This window comes from Siniperca chuatsi, linkage group LG9 (genome assembly GCF_020085105.1).
Source record: "Siniperca chuatsi isolate FFG_IHB_CAS linkage group LG9, ASM2008510v1, whole genome shotgun sequence".
NCBI lineage: Eukaryota > Metazoa > Chordata > Actinopteri > Centrarchiformes > Sinipercidae > Siniperca > Siniperca chuatsi.
This window is the reverse complement of record NC_058050.1, coordinates 8,206,660-8,221,063: the sequence shown is the minus strand read 5'-3', so window position 1 is coordinate 8,221,063 and position 14,404 is coordinate 8,206,660. Positions and strand designations below refer to the sequence as shown.

Sequence of the window (14,404 nt, the reverse complement as noted above, 5' to 3'; positions counted from 1 at the left end):
TCCACCCATTTCCTGTTATTGAAACCCACTGTACCACTCTCTGAAAGAGAAAACGAAAAGGGAAAAAAATCCCACCATTGAAAAAAAAACCTGATGTCTCACAAATGGGTTCTGACATGAAAGTAAAGTAGACAACAGATTGAGTTAAGACATTAGTTTACAAAAAAACTGTTTTTGAGGATATTAAAAAGGTTTAGAAAGATTATATCCTCTCAAACAGACCCTCCATTCAAAAAGTATAATTATTCAAGATTTAAATAATTTGTTTTTTGATGTGAAGGGTTTAGAAGTACTTTTTAAGCAAATGGTTCCTGTCAATAGCATTTAAAAGAAGCTCTTAAATGTTCACACTACGACAGCTGCCTTCCTGAATAAGGGGATTTTGAGTGTTATTTCACAGAGGACTGACATTACATTTTGGACTGCCTTGGTTCTCTCTGGTCAAAATAATAATTATTTATTAATAATATAGAGATTTTGAAGGGTTTATTTATTCTAAAAATCTTTGCATGTACCCATCTCTTCCATATCTAGCTGTCTCTGTCCAGTATAATATTAGTGATCAAGGAATATTCTCAAAAGCCTGTCACCTACACTTCTCATTCAATTAATGATCAGCGAACTGGTTGTTCTCTCACACACAAACAGTCATTAGTACACTATCACTTCAGTTTATTTGCTATTTCTCTGCCTTTCCACCCACTGTGGATGGAAGAAATTTTGCAATTATCTAGCTAGCCCATCATCCAACCTTGATGGAAACAAGAGAAATCTATAAAGCTCCCTAATGAGCACTGATCACCGTTGCTACCATTTGATTAGGGACTTAATTGTGATAATAATGAATAAATACACCCAGCTCTGACTAAAACGGTCTTGTAAGCATTCAGCTAATTAATGGCTATTTGCCCAGTGATGCCGATGAAGGAGAAAATCATTAGGGAGACACATTTTCCTCTCAACCCATGGAAAGCTAAACAGCACTGAGTTGACCATGAAAACGGTCTGATAAGCTTTCCATATGAAGCTATTGTCCTCATTCTGGGGGGAAAACCTGATCCTGGCCAACAAAGGCACTACATAAAAGATGATGTTGTCTTCCGGGGATCCGCCTAAATTGTAGGTCAAAGGCTTGACAGCATTATTCAGCCATCGTGAAAGTAGGCTGAAACCATGTCACAACACGATAACAACAATGCAGACAGGCCAATCGGCAACGACAGCAGCCGGGCAGCTCACACTGGCTCTCTAGTGATGCAGAGGAGAGGATACTTGGCAGAGCAGTGGCAGTAAACATGCCTGGGGCCGCACATCCCCAAGAAGCAGGATGGAAGAAAGAAGACAAAGAGAAAGAAATAAAAAAGGAGTAACAGAGTCTGTGACTGTTCTTTCTAAAAAAATAAAAAAAATCACTAGGACTAAACGAAAGACGAGCAAGGAGTGAGAAGAGGAGGAAGACATATGGGGACAAGCCAGGTCCCCCGGCCCACTCTAATTTCTTGCCATTACCCTGTGAACACAGCCATGCATGTTGTTTCTGACCAATTAGGCAGGCATAAAGGCAGGGGGCTGGAACTCAGCTAGGGGCTCAGATAGTCTGCTGGTTACATCTAGGCCACTCTCTCTCTCTCTCCCCATTTCTTTCCTATTAGTTGAATCTGCCCGAGCAGCGGGGCCAATGAGAGAAGGTGGGGGGTAGAAGAGGTGAGGGCGATTTCATTCGGCACCTAGTAAAGGATGTCAAGCAGAGCCTGCAGCAAACAAGGCCATCCCTGGACCTTTCATCCTCCCTGCTTTCTTCATCTGTAGCAAACACACACGCACACACACGCACGACTGGACTGAAAGAATGTGTGCTCTGTGGCAAGACTGTGAATGTATGTGGACTTCCAGCATCCTACAACAGAGATACAGTCAGTTGCAAAGGCTGCTTCTCACCCCTCTTGTTATTATAACGCTGCTAATGTCACAGAGAGCAGTGAAAGAGTGTAGATCTTGCTGTGAGCATGGTCATTAACCCTTGTGTATTTATGCCTGTGAGTGAAGAGCATGCCAGAGGAAAAAGTGGAGAAAGTTATGGTAAAGGCACAAACTATGTATGATTTTGTCCTTATCAAAAAGTCATTGCCCAAGGCAACACTGTGGAACTTGAGAGCATCCAGTCAGGAAAGAATGTGTCTTTTTTCCAGTAATCACAGGCCTTCAGAAGCTAGGATTAAGAGGTATACACACAATGACCCCATTATGTCAGCAGTGCCTTTAAATCAAGATAAATGTGCTTCCAAAGAACTTATTGCAAGATCCCAGCATTGGACAGGGGGACTGACAGTGCAAAAAAAAAATAAAAAATTGTGGGGCTGATGAAATCTGAGAAAAGCAGAAATTTACTTTACTTAAGAAAACCACTGCCACGAATGTTGCCCACTCACAGCTCTTTGTCCCCTCTGTTTGAGAAGGTGGTCAAAATGTGAACAAATTCTGGTCCAGCACATGACCCTCCATTTTTACTGGCAACTGATGCAACACTCGCAGGCAATAGTAAACATAGACGGGGGCCTCAGACAAGTACAACAAACAAATAGATTGGTGAGACCTGATTTAAAGACTCTGCAAATATCGAAGTGCAGGACCAACTAAGAGGGAGATTCAGGGAAAAACTTGTTTTTTATTGTGTAACAAGGGAAAACATCTGCAAACTTTTGACTAGGCCACATCGTCAGGAAAAGAAGAACCTTCAAGCTGTGCGTGTGTGTCAAACCCCACTGTTAAATTCTGGACAAATAGTAGGACCATAGTGGCCTACTATATCTAAGGTACTTAAGGCATTTTATTTGTTCAAGATGTGATATCATCCTCCACTCCGCCCCTGACCCACACCAACACCCACATACAGTACACACAAATAGTACACAAAAAAAGCACACGCCAAAATAAACAAATATGCCTGTATAAAGCAACCTACTGTATGTGCATCCTGTAACTCTAGCTACAAAGAGTTGTGTATGAATGCACTTGCACAAGAGGTATGTGCGCACACACACATCTTGCGAAGCATGCCTCAACAGAAAGACTTACCCCCAAGCTAGTGCCCGTACCACAAAGGGAATGCAGCAAAAAAACTGCAGGGAATGCAAAAAGGATGTTAGCTAACATCTCCCCCTTTTTACTCACATCCTTCCTTTTCCCTCTCTCCATCTCACTCGATCACTTACTTCCTGCAGTGATTGCCTGGGGGAAAAGACCTGGTATGGTATAGCTTAATCAGCTTTTATCATCCACCGAAAAATAAGCTTCTCTGCTGGGCTCTCAAGTGTTTACCTGCTCTGAAGTGTTTACCTGATATTTCTCTCTTTTACTGTTATTCTGTGAAACACTAGATTTCCTGGATGCAGCTACCTTGGCCTTTGGGGTCATCTGTCCTACTTTCTTGTGCAAGCAAGGGGTTATGTATTGGCTTCAGGAAACAGAAAATGGGGGGTGACTATGAAGGAACCAATCAATATCTTAGGTACCACTAAGCAAGATTTTCCTTGGTCAACACCAGGTCAGCATGTAGTCACTCAAGTGTTGTAGCAGGATGTCCAAACGTAGCGGTGCAGCAACCCTCACACTGACATTTTCTGCTTTAAACAGCAAGCATCAAATTAAGCTTCTTAGGCATATATATATATATATATATATGTGTGTGTATTTTTTTTTTTAAGTAGGGTAAAAATAAGAAAATAATCAATAAAATACACTAGAGGGTACATGACAGGTGTTAATCATGCTCATATGGACTATTCTGTTAGCCCAGTGCACTTAAATAGACAATGTTACCTGCACTAATAGAGTCATCATCAGCTGTGACCATTTTTCAGAATTTGACTTGTATTTTATCTCACCATAAACAGCATAAATGATTCAAATGTGTGTGGTTTTATAAGCCAGTGTCTCTTATATAAACTTGCAGTTACTGTGGTTTAGAAGCACATCTGAACAGGTTTAGTGTGTTTGGCAACATTTTGGAGTATTTTGTTTTGATATCATAACTGCAGTAACTAATGAGTTATTGGAAACTGAAGAACAAACTTTTGCTCTTTTAACATAACATAGTGGCTGAATGGCAAGTATATATTAACACTCTGTAAATTATTAATGTTCAAGACCTGTACTATATCATAGTAACTTCTGAGCTTAATTTAAGCTAACGTCACACTTTTTATTCTCAAAACAGATGTGAAGGCAGCTGCAGAAGTTATCATCGGTAAAGGAAACTAGTAACTGATATGTGGTTTTAAGAACTAGCTCAAGGAACTTTTACCTCCCCATGTACTTACAGTACTATGTACAACAATGTAATGCTGTACTTTTTCAAGTCACACTAAGTTGTCTTTTTAAATGCATGTGATTGTTAGATGCAGTGAGTCTTAACTCATTTTACTATGTCAGTAGCCCTGGGTAAAACCCACTGAATGCCTACAATGTAAATTTAAAATTAGCACAAACGTCTCAGAGATCAACGGGTCAATTTCTTCTTGTGTGGCAGTAAAGGCCAGCATCAATGCCTGACAGCATTGACAGGTTGATAATATCTGCCTCAGCTGCCATTGACTTCCACAATATATCAATATCCAGCGGGCCCAGCGGCTCACTCCCCCGCATAAACAGACCAAAGACAACGATGGGCTCATATTCCAAACAACAGCCGCTGACATTTGCACAGTATCCACAGAGGAGAGGAAAAGCACAAATGTTCCAGCTCTGTGGGAGCACTTGCAGAGTGTAAGCCTTTTCTTAAGACTTTGTTCATCTTCCGTTTCTTTCTTCTCACTCAGCAGGCGGCCATTTTCCTGGCTCACACTGAAGGTTGTTTGGCACACCTGGTTCGTAGCAGGAGACAGCAGGGAAATGAGGGCCGGAGGGAGGTCACGGTGCTCAGAGCCGGCCAGGAGGCACCGGCTTAACAGCGGCATTTTATTCAGACAGACACCCAGCTCACTGGTCATTACTGCTATAAGGGGATTTGAGGTCCAGCTACAAGCTCACCTATTTCTGCAGCTTTGTGTTAGGTTTGTGTGTCCGTGTGTGTGCGCGTTTGTGTAATGTATCAGTTCAGCTGTTATAGTAAGCCACATTTGTTGATATTTTCCACAGTTAGAGATACTCCTTGCACTGTAAAAAGGAATACTTTATATTGCACTCTAAAACAGACAACTCGCCCATAGGTTGTTTTACAAAAATTGATTTTAACCTAAAATTCCTATAGTTGTGTGTGTCTCAAGAGAGGAAAACTTCACTAAAATGTCTTTCAGCAACACACAACTGCTCTATGGTTGGTGTTATTTAGCTGAACCTGACCTCTGACCTCCTTGAGAAATTGGCCTACATAGGTCAGAAATGTATCTCACATAAAATCGGATTTCCTCAAGATCATAAGCAATAAATTATTTAAGATCATAATATTTGGTTTCCCTTTTTTTGGAAGCTAGCAACTCAACACTAAAACTGAAAAAAATTGCATAACCTGGGAATCTTTCGTATGTTTTCTGTTTAAATATTAAAGTCAATTTTGACAAAATTTCACTTCAGTTGTTTACTGAGCTAGACGAAGTAAGCAGATGAGGTGTGTGTTGTTGTTGTTGTTACTGTCAGTAAAGTGAAGTAACAAACTGATGATGGCTTAAACAAACAGTCATATCAGCTTTGTGCACTTTTGGTTACAGTTTTATAGATTAAACTGTTTTGTGTGTATAGCATAGGGGGTTTCAATTTCTCTAAGATACTGCTTATTATTCTGGATTACACACACACACACACACACACACATCAAGCTGACCATTAAATAGACTTGTTTTAAAACAGATGTACTTCATTTGATTGTTGTTAGTCTACACAGTGATGCAGGTGGGCTTCAGTACTGGATGGATAAACACAGTGACAACCCTTCCAACTGAAACTGTCAAACTCCAAATTCATCCCCAAGCACCTAGATAATCATCTAGATAAGCCATCAAGTGCACACACACACACACACACACACAGTTAGCAAACACACAACAAAGAAGCCCTGAGGACTTTTATTGCTCCACTGGAGGAGGCTCTGCCATGAGAGGCTGCAGTGTGTCTGTCCTCTCACTGCAGTGCTCTTAGCTATCAGCTCTATCTCCTCCCTGTGCTACCTTCTCCTCATGTCAATGCATCATATGTTAGAGGCCATGTTATACACTGTATTCCCATTTCCTCAAGCAAAAGGTCCTCATCTGACTGCGCAGGCATATCTGTTAAAAATTCAGCGGATGAGGGAAAGAGCAAGTCTCTGGCTTTATAGAGGCTGTCCTTTAATGCACACTTCTCTTTTGATGCATGTGATGTTGCGGAGACCACCAAAAGAGAGAGATACGGAGGTTTCCGTCTCGAATTGGTACAGATCTCCCTTCATTCTCTGCTGTCCTCTTTGCTCTGCAGTTGTTTGTTCGGATGTGCTACTGTACTTCTGCGCTCTGCATCTAGTATTTTGTTACTGCACTCCAAGTTCTAACCTTAGTGAATGTAAAGGACATCAGCAACAAAATGTGCATGCGGAAAAGCCCCCTGTTGCTAGAGGCACACATATTTGTGGTGCGATCCCTGCTATTCAGCCTCTTATGCCGGAGCCAATGAGGCAGCGACATAGCCATGCAGGCAACTCAGTGAGCCATGGCATCACAGAATTACAAATAGGAGGCAGTTTGAAAATTACTCTCATCTTCATCCTGCTGAGGACTTTTGGAGGAGAATGAACTATCTACTAGCAGGGCGATGCTGGAATAGGTAAACAGCACATTGGTGACTTTGGCAGTATTTGCTGGTATCCCGGGGGGCCTAGCTAGTGGTGGGCTGCCTTCAAAAATGTGCCTTGTGTGATCAGACTGTCATTGTCCCTTGTTTCACCCTCACTTGGCAGTGGGTGCGCACACAGAGAAAGAAGGTGGGGAGTCTGCTTTCTAGTTGCTGGCAGTTGAGAAAAACGATGCCCATTCACAGTTTGGGCATTGAGGCACTCAGGGGGCTGGACTAGACCCTTTTTGTTGGCTTTGGAGGGAGGATACCCTCTCTCTGCATTCCCTTACAGTGAACAAAAAGAGTGCTTTTACAGAGCTGCTCTATCTGTACACCACAACACGAGCTGAGAGACTGACAACTAAAAATATAGTTCTGTATGATATTTCATGCATCACAGAAATATACATCAAAACAGCTTAAAAAAAAACATCAAAACATGTTAGTATTGTCAGTTTTATTGTTACAGTTACTCCTGGGTTTTACATCTGTAAACCTGGACAAAGCACAGGCTCGCAATGTGTCAGCCTGTGCTGGCAGCATGAATGTGAGCCTCCAGGAAAAAGAGAAGCCGTCTGGAATGCCGCCAGCAGGCTTGAGACAGTGGAAACTGCAGCAACAACAATAGCAAACCACAAAAACGCACACTAGGCTATGGACATGGACACAGAAGCATGCAATGTAAGTAAGCAGGGCCTGTCTGCTCTTCAACACTCTAATAAAAAAGGTCTTCGCTCGAGGAAACAAATTAAAATTCTGCAACACCAATTGGGCAAGAAGGGCGTGGTGGAAAATAACTTTTCCTCAGATGACTATGACCTGAAGGCAAGAACTTTGCCGAGCTCAGCTAAACAGACCAGGCAAGCAAAGTCACATTGACATTCACTTGAAAGAGCATCAAAATAGAAGCTATGAGTCAGTGAGAGCTCCGTGCATGAGGGCAAATAGCCCACTCCGTCCTCTGACGCCTCAGTTGTCATGTAGCACATCACCTCTAGGTATGAAAGGCATGTGAGCAGCATGAGAGGGTGACAGCAGGCTGGAAGTGAGAGTGACAACAGGATTTATCCATGTCACATGCCAAGGCTGAAACCCATCTGCACAGGCTGGCCAATGGCTTCCCCGCTATACTCCTCCCTCTCTTCCCCCCTCTCTCCTCCTCCTCACTTGCCTTGAGTGGGTACAGATGTGTGATCCACAGACGCTCCCACTCTGGAGCCCTTATTGGACCTACAGGGCTTAACAAAGGCTGGCACACAGCTTGAAGAGCTCCTGGCCAAAGTGTCACTGCACACAGTCAGATCATTTGCAGGCGATTGTGTGAAGGTGATAGAGGTGCTGCAGCTAAATGCAGGACATTTTATCACTCAGAATGACCTGAAGGAATATCATTTAACAGCTCACATAACACAAATATGTCAACCTGATCATTGATATGATTACATGCACAAAAGCAAGTAATCAGAATACATTTTAACAAGATTATTTTACACACACAATGATGTTATAAGAAGAAAAACATGGAAAATCTTGCATTCCCGCTCAAGAAAGTCCAGTTTACACATTCATCTTGCAGTGCTAAAATTCTCCCACGGACAGATTATTAGAAGTTAAACCACATTGTTTCTTCTGAACACACTTCTCTGTTCTTATTCTGATTGTTTATAGAAAATTATACTTCATGTAATCCCAGCTACAGACAGCGGAAACATTCAAGTTATCTTTAGTCCTGACACTGTTCTCCAAAGGCACTGGGTAAATTTAGACAACCGATATGATTGAGAGGGATTTATTTTGTCTGTTTGACAGGAGCTTGGCAAACAACTGTCCCACCGCTTCTATAGACAGATCCTCTGTATTGTCAGACAAATCCAAAAAAAAAAAAATCTGATTCAACAATGGAAATATAATTACTTCTTTCAAGTGTGCATGCCTGTTTTTATATCTGAATAAGGCAGATTGCTATTTATCTGTTGTGTTTGTCTGGTATATTTTGACAGCATGAACACGCTGGGAGCGTTCAAAAGACCAGCTGAAACTTATTTGCTGTATGAAGCCAGGGAAACCTGAAAAAGAAAACTAACCTATTGACTGTTTTGTGGAGGAAGTGGAGTGATGTCAGATCACTGACCAGATTATTTGATCAACAGATTAAACATGACTCATGGGTTCACCCCCAACTTCCTGTTTTCTCAAATTAACCTCAATCTTTACTTCCGTAATACAACCAGATGATTATTGTATTTCCACATAACCCCTGAGTCTACTGTACTATCAACTGTCCAACCCCTGCAGAAACATCTAACTGCCATGATCCCCCTGCAGGGTCACTGTCACATCCTTACCTCTTTGACTTTCTCCCGGCGCTCGTTGGTCTTGGGGTCGCTCGGCTTGCCGTTGTCTCTCCCCAGCGGGGGTTTGAGCAGACACCTTTTGAACTTGCTGTACCTGAAAGTATCCGAGTTGCCACCATGGTCAGAAGAGGTTGCTTTCTGCGAGGCGGACTCCGTTTTCGACCTGGGCAGAGTCAAATCCTCCTGCGCTTTGCCCCCGGCGAGCCGCTCCTCGGTCGCCTCATGAGAGACGGACGGTTTGCGGCTCAGAGTTTTCAGCTTGGTGCTGGTCTCTCCTTTGGCCGAGGTCATGCCCCGCGGGTGCTCCTGCTCCTTGGGTCTTTTTAAGTGCTCCCTGGCATCGTTCTCGGACCCGGAGCCAACAGTGACTGGCTGGGTCTCTGTCTTGGACAGAAAAATACGTTTTAGTCGGACAGAGTCGGGCAAAAAGAAAAGGGCCCCAAAACACAGTGTTACCAAACCGGAGAGAAAGAGCAGAAACACGAATTTCTGGGACAGGCGCAGACCCATGCCCGATGCCGACACACCGGGCAACTTTCGGAAAACCATTGAAACTTTTCTTCAGACGTTGCCTTACAGTATTTTCTCCGACACTACAGTGTTTTGACAGTCTCCACTCTCTACTGAGCAGCTTCTCTGCTGCCTTGAGTCATGGGTAAAAACTAGATATGCAGCTATGCAGGATTTTAAACACACCCCCGTGACACTTAGAGAGTAGCATAAACAGCCTGTCAGAACTGTCTTTATCTCGATTGGATATGCATACACGAAGGTTAGGCCTGCCTACATCAACAATTTACCAATCATTTGGCAATACAACTCGAGAGCTTTAGGGATTCATCTACATAACGCAATCAATAGACTGCAGGATTTGGGTTTAAAAATGTAAATTATAAAAGCGGCACAGGGCTGGCAGATAAATGACACTGGCGTTTACTGAAGCACTAAGCTATATTCAAGAATAACAGGATTACTATAGCATACGCCAGACTAACTAAATGCACTTTTAGAAGAGATAATTAAACGTCTCGCAGTTTGTCAGGCCTGTGAACAAAGTTGTGTCTCGATGCATTATTCCACGCCGTGCAGATCGTCAATAACACATTGCCCTAAGGTGCAAAACCTCAAGCGTGCAGCAGAGCATCTTTTCCTTGTCTCCGTTTATACCGACCCACGTTGCTGCATTACGAGCTCCTGAAATCACATTTAAAATCATAAGCCGTTTTGATTGCATCTATCCTGTACAGCTGGTGGACGGAAACGCGTGTATATTCATGTCGCCTGTCTGTCAATTGCGCTCCTCCAGAAAAGCATCCGTTTCCCCCGTTTCCACTGGCGTCAACACGCCGGGCGGAACAAATCGCCGGATGACATGAAAGAAGGCGGGTTTTGTCCCGTGCGAAGTTATCCTCTAGAGCCCTTGATCCAAATCCATAGAATACACAAATCCACCATCCAGTCCGCCAGTTTCCAACAAAGACAGACACACCGCCGCGTCGTCGCTCCGGTACCCGCCGTCCGCCTGCCTGCCGTGTGCCTGCCTGGCTCTCTCGCCTGTAGCGCGCACTTGTGTCGCTGTGCCGTGGACGTCCGCTTGCGTAAAAAAAAAAAAAAAAAAAAAAAAAAAAAAAAAAAAAAAAAGCGAGAGGCGAGGGCTGGAAATGTAACATATAGTGCAGGCAGGGCGAGGAAGGGGAGAGACGAAACGGTCCGCTGCTCGACAATCCAGTGGGGCTGGTCGAGTTTCTTAATGGATATTCACCGCGGCTTATCAAACACTGTTAAGCCGTTTGGACAAAAGCAGAGAGGTCTGAATGGCTCTGTAGGCTACATTAGAAAACCCTCCACACCCCCGAGGAAAATGAGGCTGTTTAATCCTAGGAAAGCTTTTAGAAGAGGATAGATATAGCTGCTACAGATGTCTCAACAGACCACAGGAATTAAATAAGCAATAAGCCTAAAATAAAAGCACTCTTTTTTCCGTTTGGGAAGAGATTGCAGCCCACCATACGAGACTGCGTTCGTTTTTTTGGGTATTATTAAGACCTCACTGTCTATTGATGAAACCGGGGGGCAAACCTGATATAAAGTGACATTTGTTCAGTCAATTTATTCATTCAATACATTCTTCTTATTTATTGCGCGTTAAGTTATCAAGTTTCTCTTTTGTTAACCACTTTGTGCCTAATCATTGTTTTTCCATGTGGGAATCTGGCATTGATAACGTTACAGTTAAGATAACAATAGCCAACAATTGCTTCCCTAAGTTTGAAGAACCCAGCAGGTAGATTGACAACACTTACCCCAGTTTTGAAGACATTTTCCGATTCCTTAAAGATTCTTCTATTAAGCTGACAAAAAAAAATTTCAAGGGATGTACATTAAAGATTTTTTTTTAACACGTTTGCCGCTTTGCAACTCTTGATTAGCCAAACTAATTTGGTAGCCGGAAGTGACGCATTTCCCTGCTTGTCTCAATTATTGTCAGGTTCTTCTACTTATTCTTGAGTTTTTAAATTTACAGGATAATTTCTCTATGTACATGTTTTCTTTTGAATGACCTTTCATATTTTTTCTGCGTCGTACACTAAAAGCATGGAGAAATGTCACTGAGTGGCTACCATCTTTGTTTGGTTGAACAAAATAGGCACCACACTGGAAATGGGTTACAAATCCTTTTTTGATGTGCAGCAGAAGGGCCATTTTGCATTCCAGTTGGGTAGAATAGTCTCTAAGCAATCTGAAAATGTCTTCAAAACAGAGGTAAGTGTTGTCAAAACACCTGCAGGGGTTTTCGAAGTTTGGCTTCTTTGGTCTCTTTCAGACAAATAGAACCTAGCTTTGTAATGCAAAAGTCTGAACTGTAAAAAAAGAAAAGATTGATGAGTGGCATAAACTGGGTCTAGATGCTCATGAAGAACCACAGAGGGTCCAGAGTACACTCAATAGGCCTTCATAGGCTACTGTATTTCCTTATGCTAACTGTGACTGACTCACTTTTTACAATAAAAAGTTAGTAAGTGGACCATGAGTTTGGTATTGCTGTCAAACTATTTCCAAGGTCAAGAGTGAAATTTCATACTTGGTTTATTGCTCAAATCCAACATTCTGAAATGTGGCTATGTATCATTGTTCGAATTTGTCTTTATGCATCCCATGACTGAGGTGCGTTGGTGCACAGGAAGTTTAGAAAAGTGTGTTTACATAATGTTTACATAAGCAAGATAGAAGCTAAACTGTAGCGTTTTCTCTGTAATAAATAAGATAGATGGGCCCATGAGTTTGCCATTACTGAAGAGCCTGCACAGCACTATTCAACTAATGCACTTGAAAGCAGGAATGAGGAAATAAAGGTCTGATTGGTTTCAATATTGGTCTTTAATTACAGGGCACAACCCCAACAAAGGCCTCTGCTGGTCCTTGGAGACCAGGTGGGTTATTGTCATTCTGCGGTCCAAAAGTTGCCTCAGGATGTCCTGATACAATCAATGTATTCAATGCAGACCATCAGTGTTATTGGCATTCCTGACAATGTCTGTGATGTCTGATGAACTCTTAATGAACCTTAAGCAGAGATCTTCCTCTCTCCTTCCCTCTGTCTCCTTCTCTGCTGTTGGAAGAATCATTTCAATATAAAAGCAAATGGGTTTTTTTCCTTCCAGGCAAAGAAAAGTTAACCAGAATTTGAACATTTCCTGTGAAAGCCTATGCCTGCACATGTAATAAGCACTTTTTAACATCTGACACATGAAACTCCTCAGGCTCTTTTTTTTCATTATCAGGTGCACATGGTGGGACAAGCTAATTTTAAGGTAATTTGTACTGCATTTGACCCCACATTTTCACTGTTAAGCCATCTCCCTCAGCAGCCCTAATTGAGTCAGACTGGTTGTCTGTAATTTACAGAACAGAGGGGGGAAAAAAGACAGAACTGTTGAATTAGCCTTTTTATTTTGTGATCCAAGAGCATTTCCTTTGAGAGTAGGTAAATCTATGAAGCATTTTGTGGGCTTTATCACTTACAAAAGGACAGTTTGTAGTCAGAGAGATGGGCTTTGTGATGGCTCAGCGTCTGTGAATAATGAGGCTTGAATCTGCGTTTTATCACTCTTTGCACAACAACAACATACACTCAGTGGCCACTTTATTAGGTACACCTGTACAATCTATTGCATTTCAATACAACAGTTGTGCCATGATGTTATTATGCCTATAATGTTCAGTAGTTTTTTTTTTTGCATTAGTGTTGTTCATTGCGTTAGCATTGAGGTCATAGTTAGTGATGGTGTTGTACTGGACTGCATTACATTCAGAGGTGTTTCTAACATTCTGCCCCCCTCATGTATGTGAAGAGGGAGGACAAACACCTCTCTATATAACGTAGTCCAGTACAACACCACCTTTAACTATGACCTCAATAATAAAACATATAATTCAATTTACACTTCAGATCCTTTACTTACGTATAAGTAGTAATGCCACAATGCATTATCGATTTTGTAATGGTAGAATTTATGGCAGAGCAGTTGTATTGGATTGCATTAGATTGTACAGGTGTACCTAATAAAGTGGCCACTGAGTGTAAATGTTGCACAGCTCCTGAAAATAGGTATACCATTAATATAAACATTGAGGCATTTTAGATTTATGTTTTATTCATGTTTATGCTGATTCCAACAAAGTAAAATACCAACTGCTGCCTTTTTTAAAATAACTTAATAGACATATCAAGTCAATGTTTCTCAAAAGGCCGTTATATATGAGTCCAGTCGTTGAGCTTGCATGAAGCTGCGCCAGCTGTTGACAGCATAGTTTATCACAAGGATAGATGAGTAAGGCAATACAGTCTCACCACTACCAACCAACAGGCAAGGATAAAATCAAAGCACAGACATTTTTCACTGAAAATAAATGGTTTATATACGTAAATTGCTCCTACAAAAGCCATTTCTTGTGTGCTTCGCATTCACTCTCACCACTGAAACTAACTGCTGTTGTCCGGATGCAGTATACGATTTCACAGCAGAAATGTCATTTGTGGTCACTGTTGGCTCTTCATAATGCAGCACTGGCACCACACACACACACACACACACACACTCTTTTCTACTCTTAATTGGCATGTGATAATGATCATGGGAGATATGTTGTGTAAGAAAGTCATTTTCACTCTGCTCTCAAAGACAAGAGCAGTTTATTTACAGTCTACAGTATAATCACGGATAATTAGGATTTGTCAAACAATTACA

General features: G+C 41.9%; 1 protein-coding gene across 2 annotated transcripts in view; it reads right to left on the bottom strand.

The window, feature by feature from the left end:
- LOC122881791 (mannosyl-oligosaccharide 1,2-alpha-mannosidase IA) overlaps positions 1–10,755 on the bottom strand; it is a 188,893-nt gene extending 178,138 nt beyond the window's left edge. The window contains exon 1 of one of the 2 annotated variants that reach the window (XM_044208409.1): positions 9,147–10,755. In XM_044208409.1, the coding sequence (XP_044064344.1) occupies positions 9,147–9,704 (558 nt within the window). In that variant the 5' untranslated portion in view covers positions 9,705–10,755. The remainder of the gene's footprint in view (positions 1–9,146) is intronic. The other variant, XM_044208408.1, reaches the window with a different exon arrangement.
- Between the last annotated feature and the right edge of the window lie 3,649 nt (positions 10,756–14,404).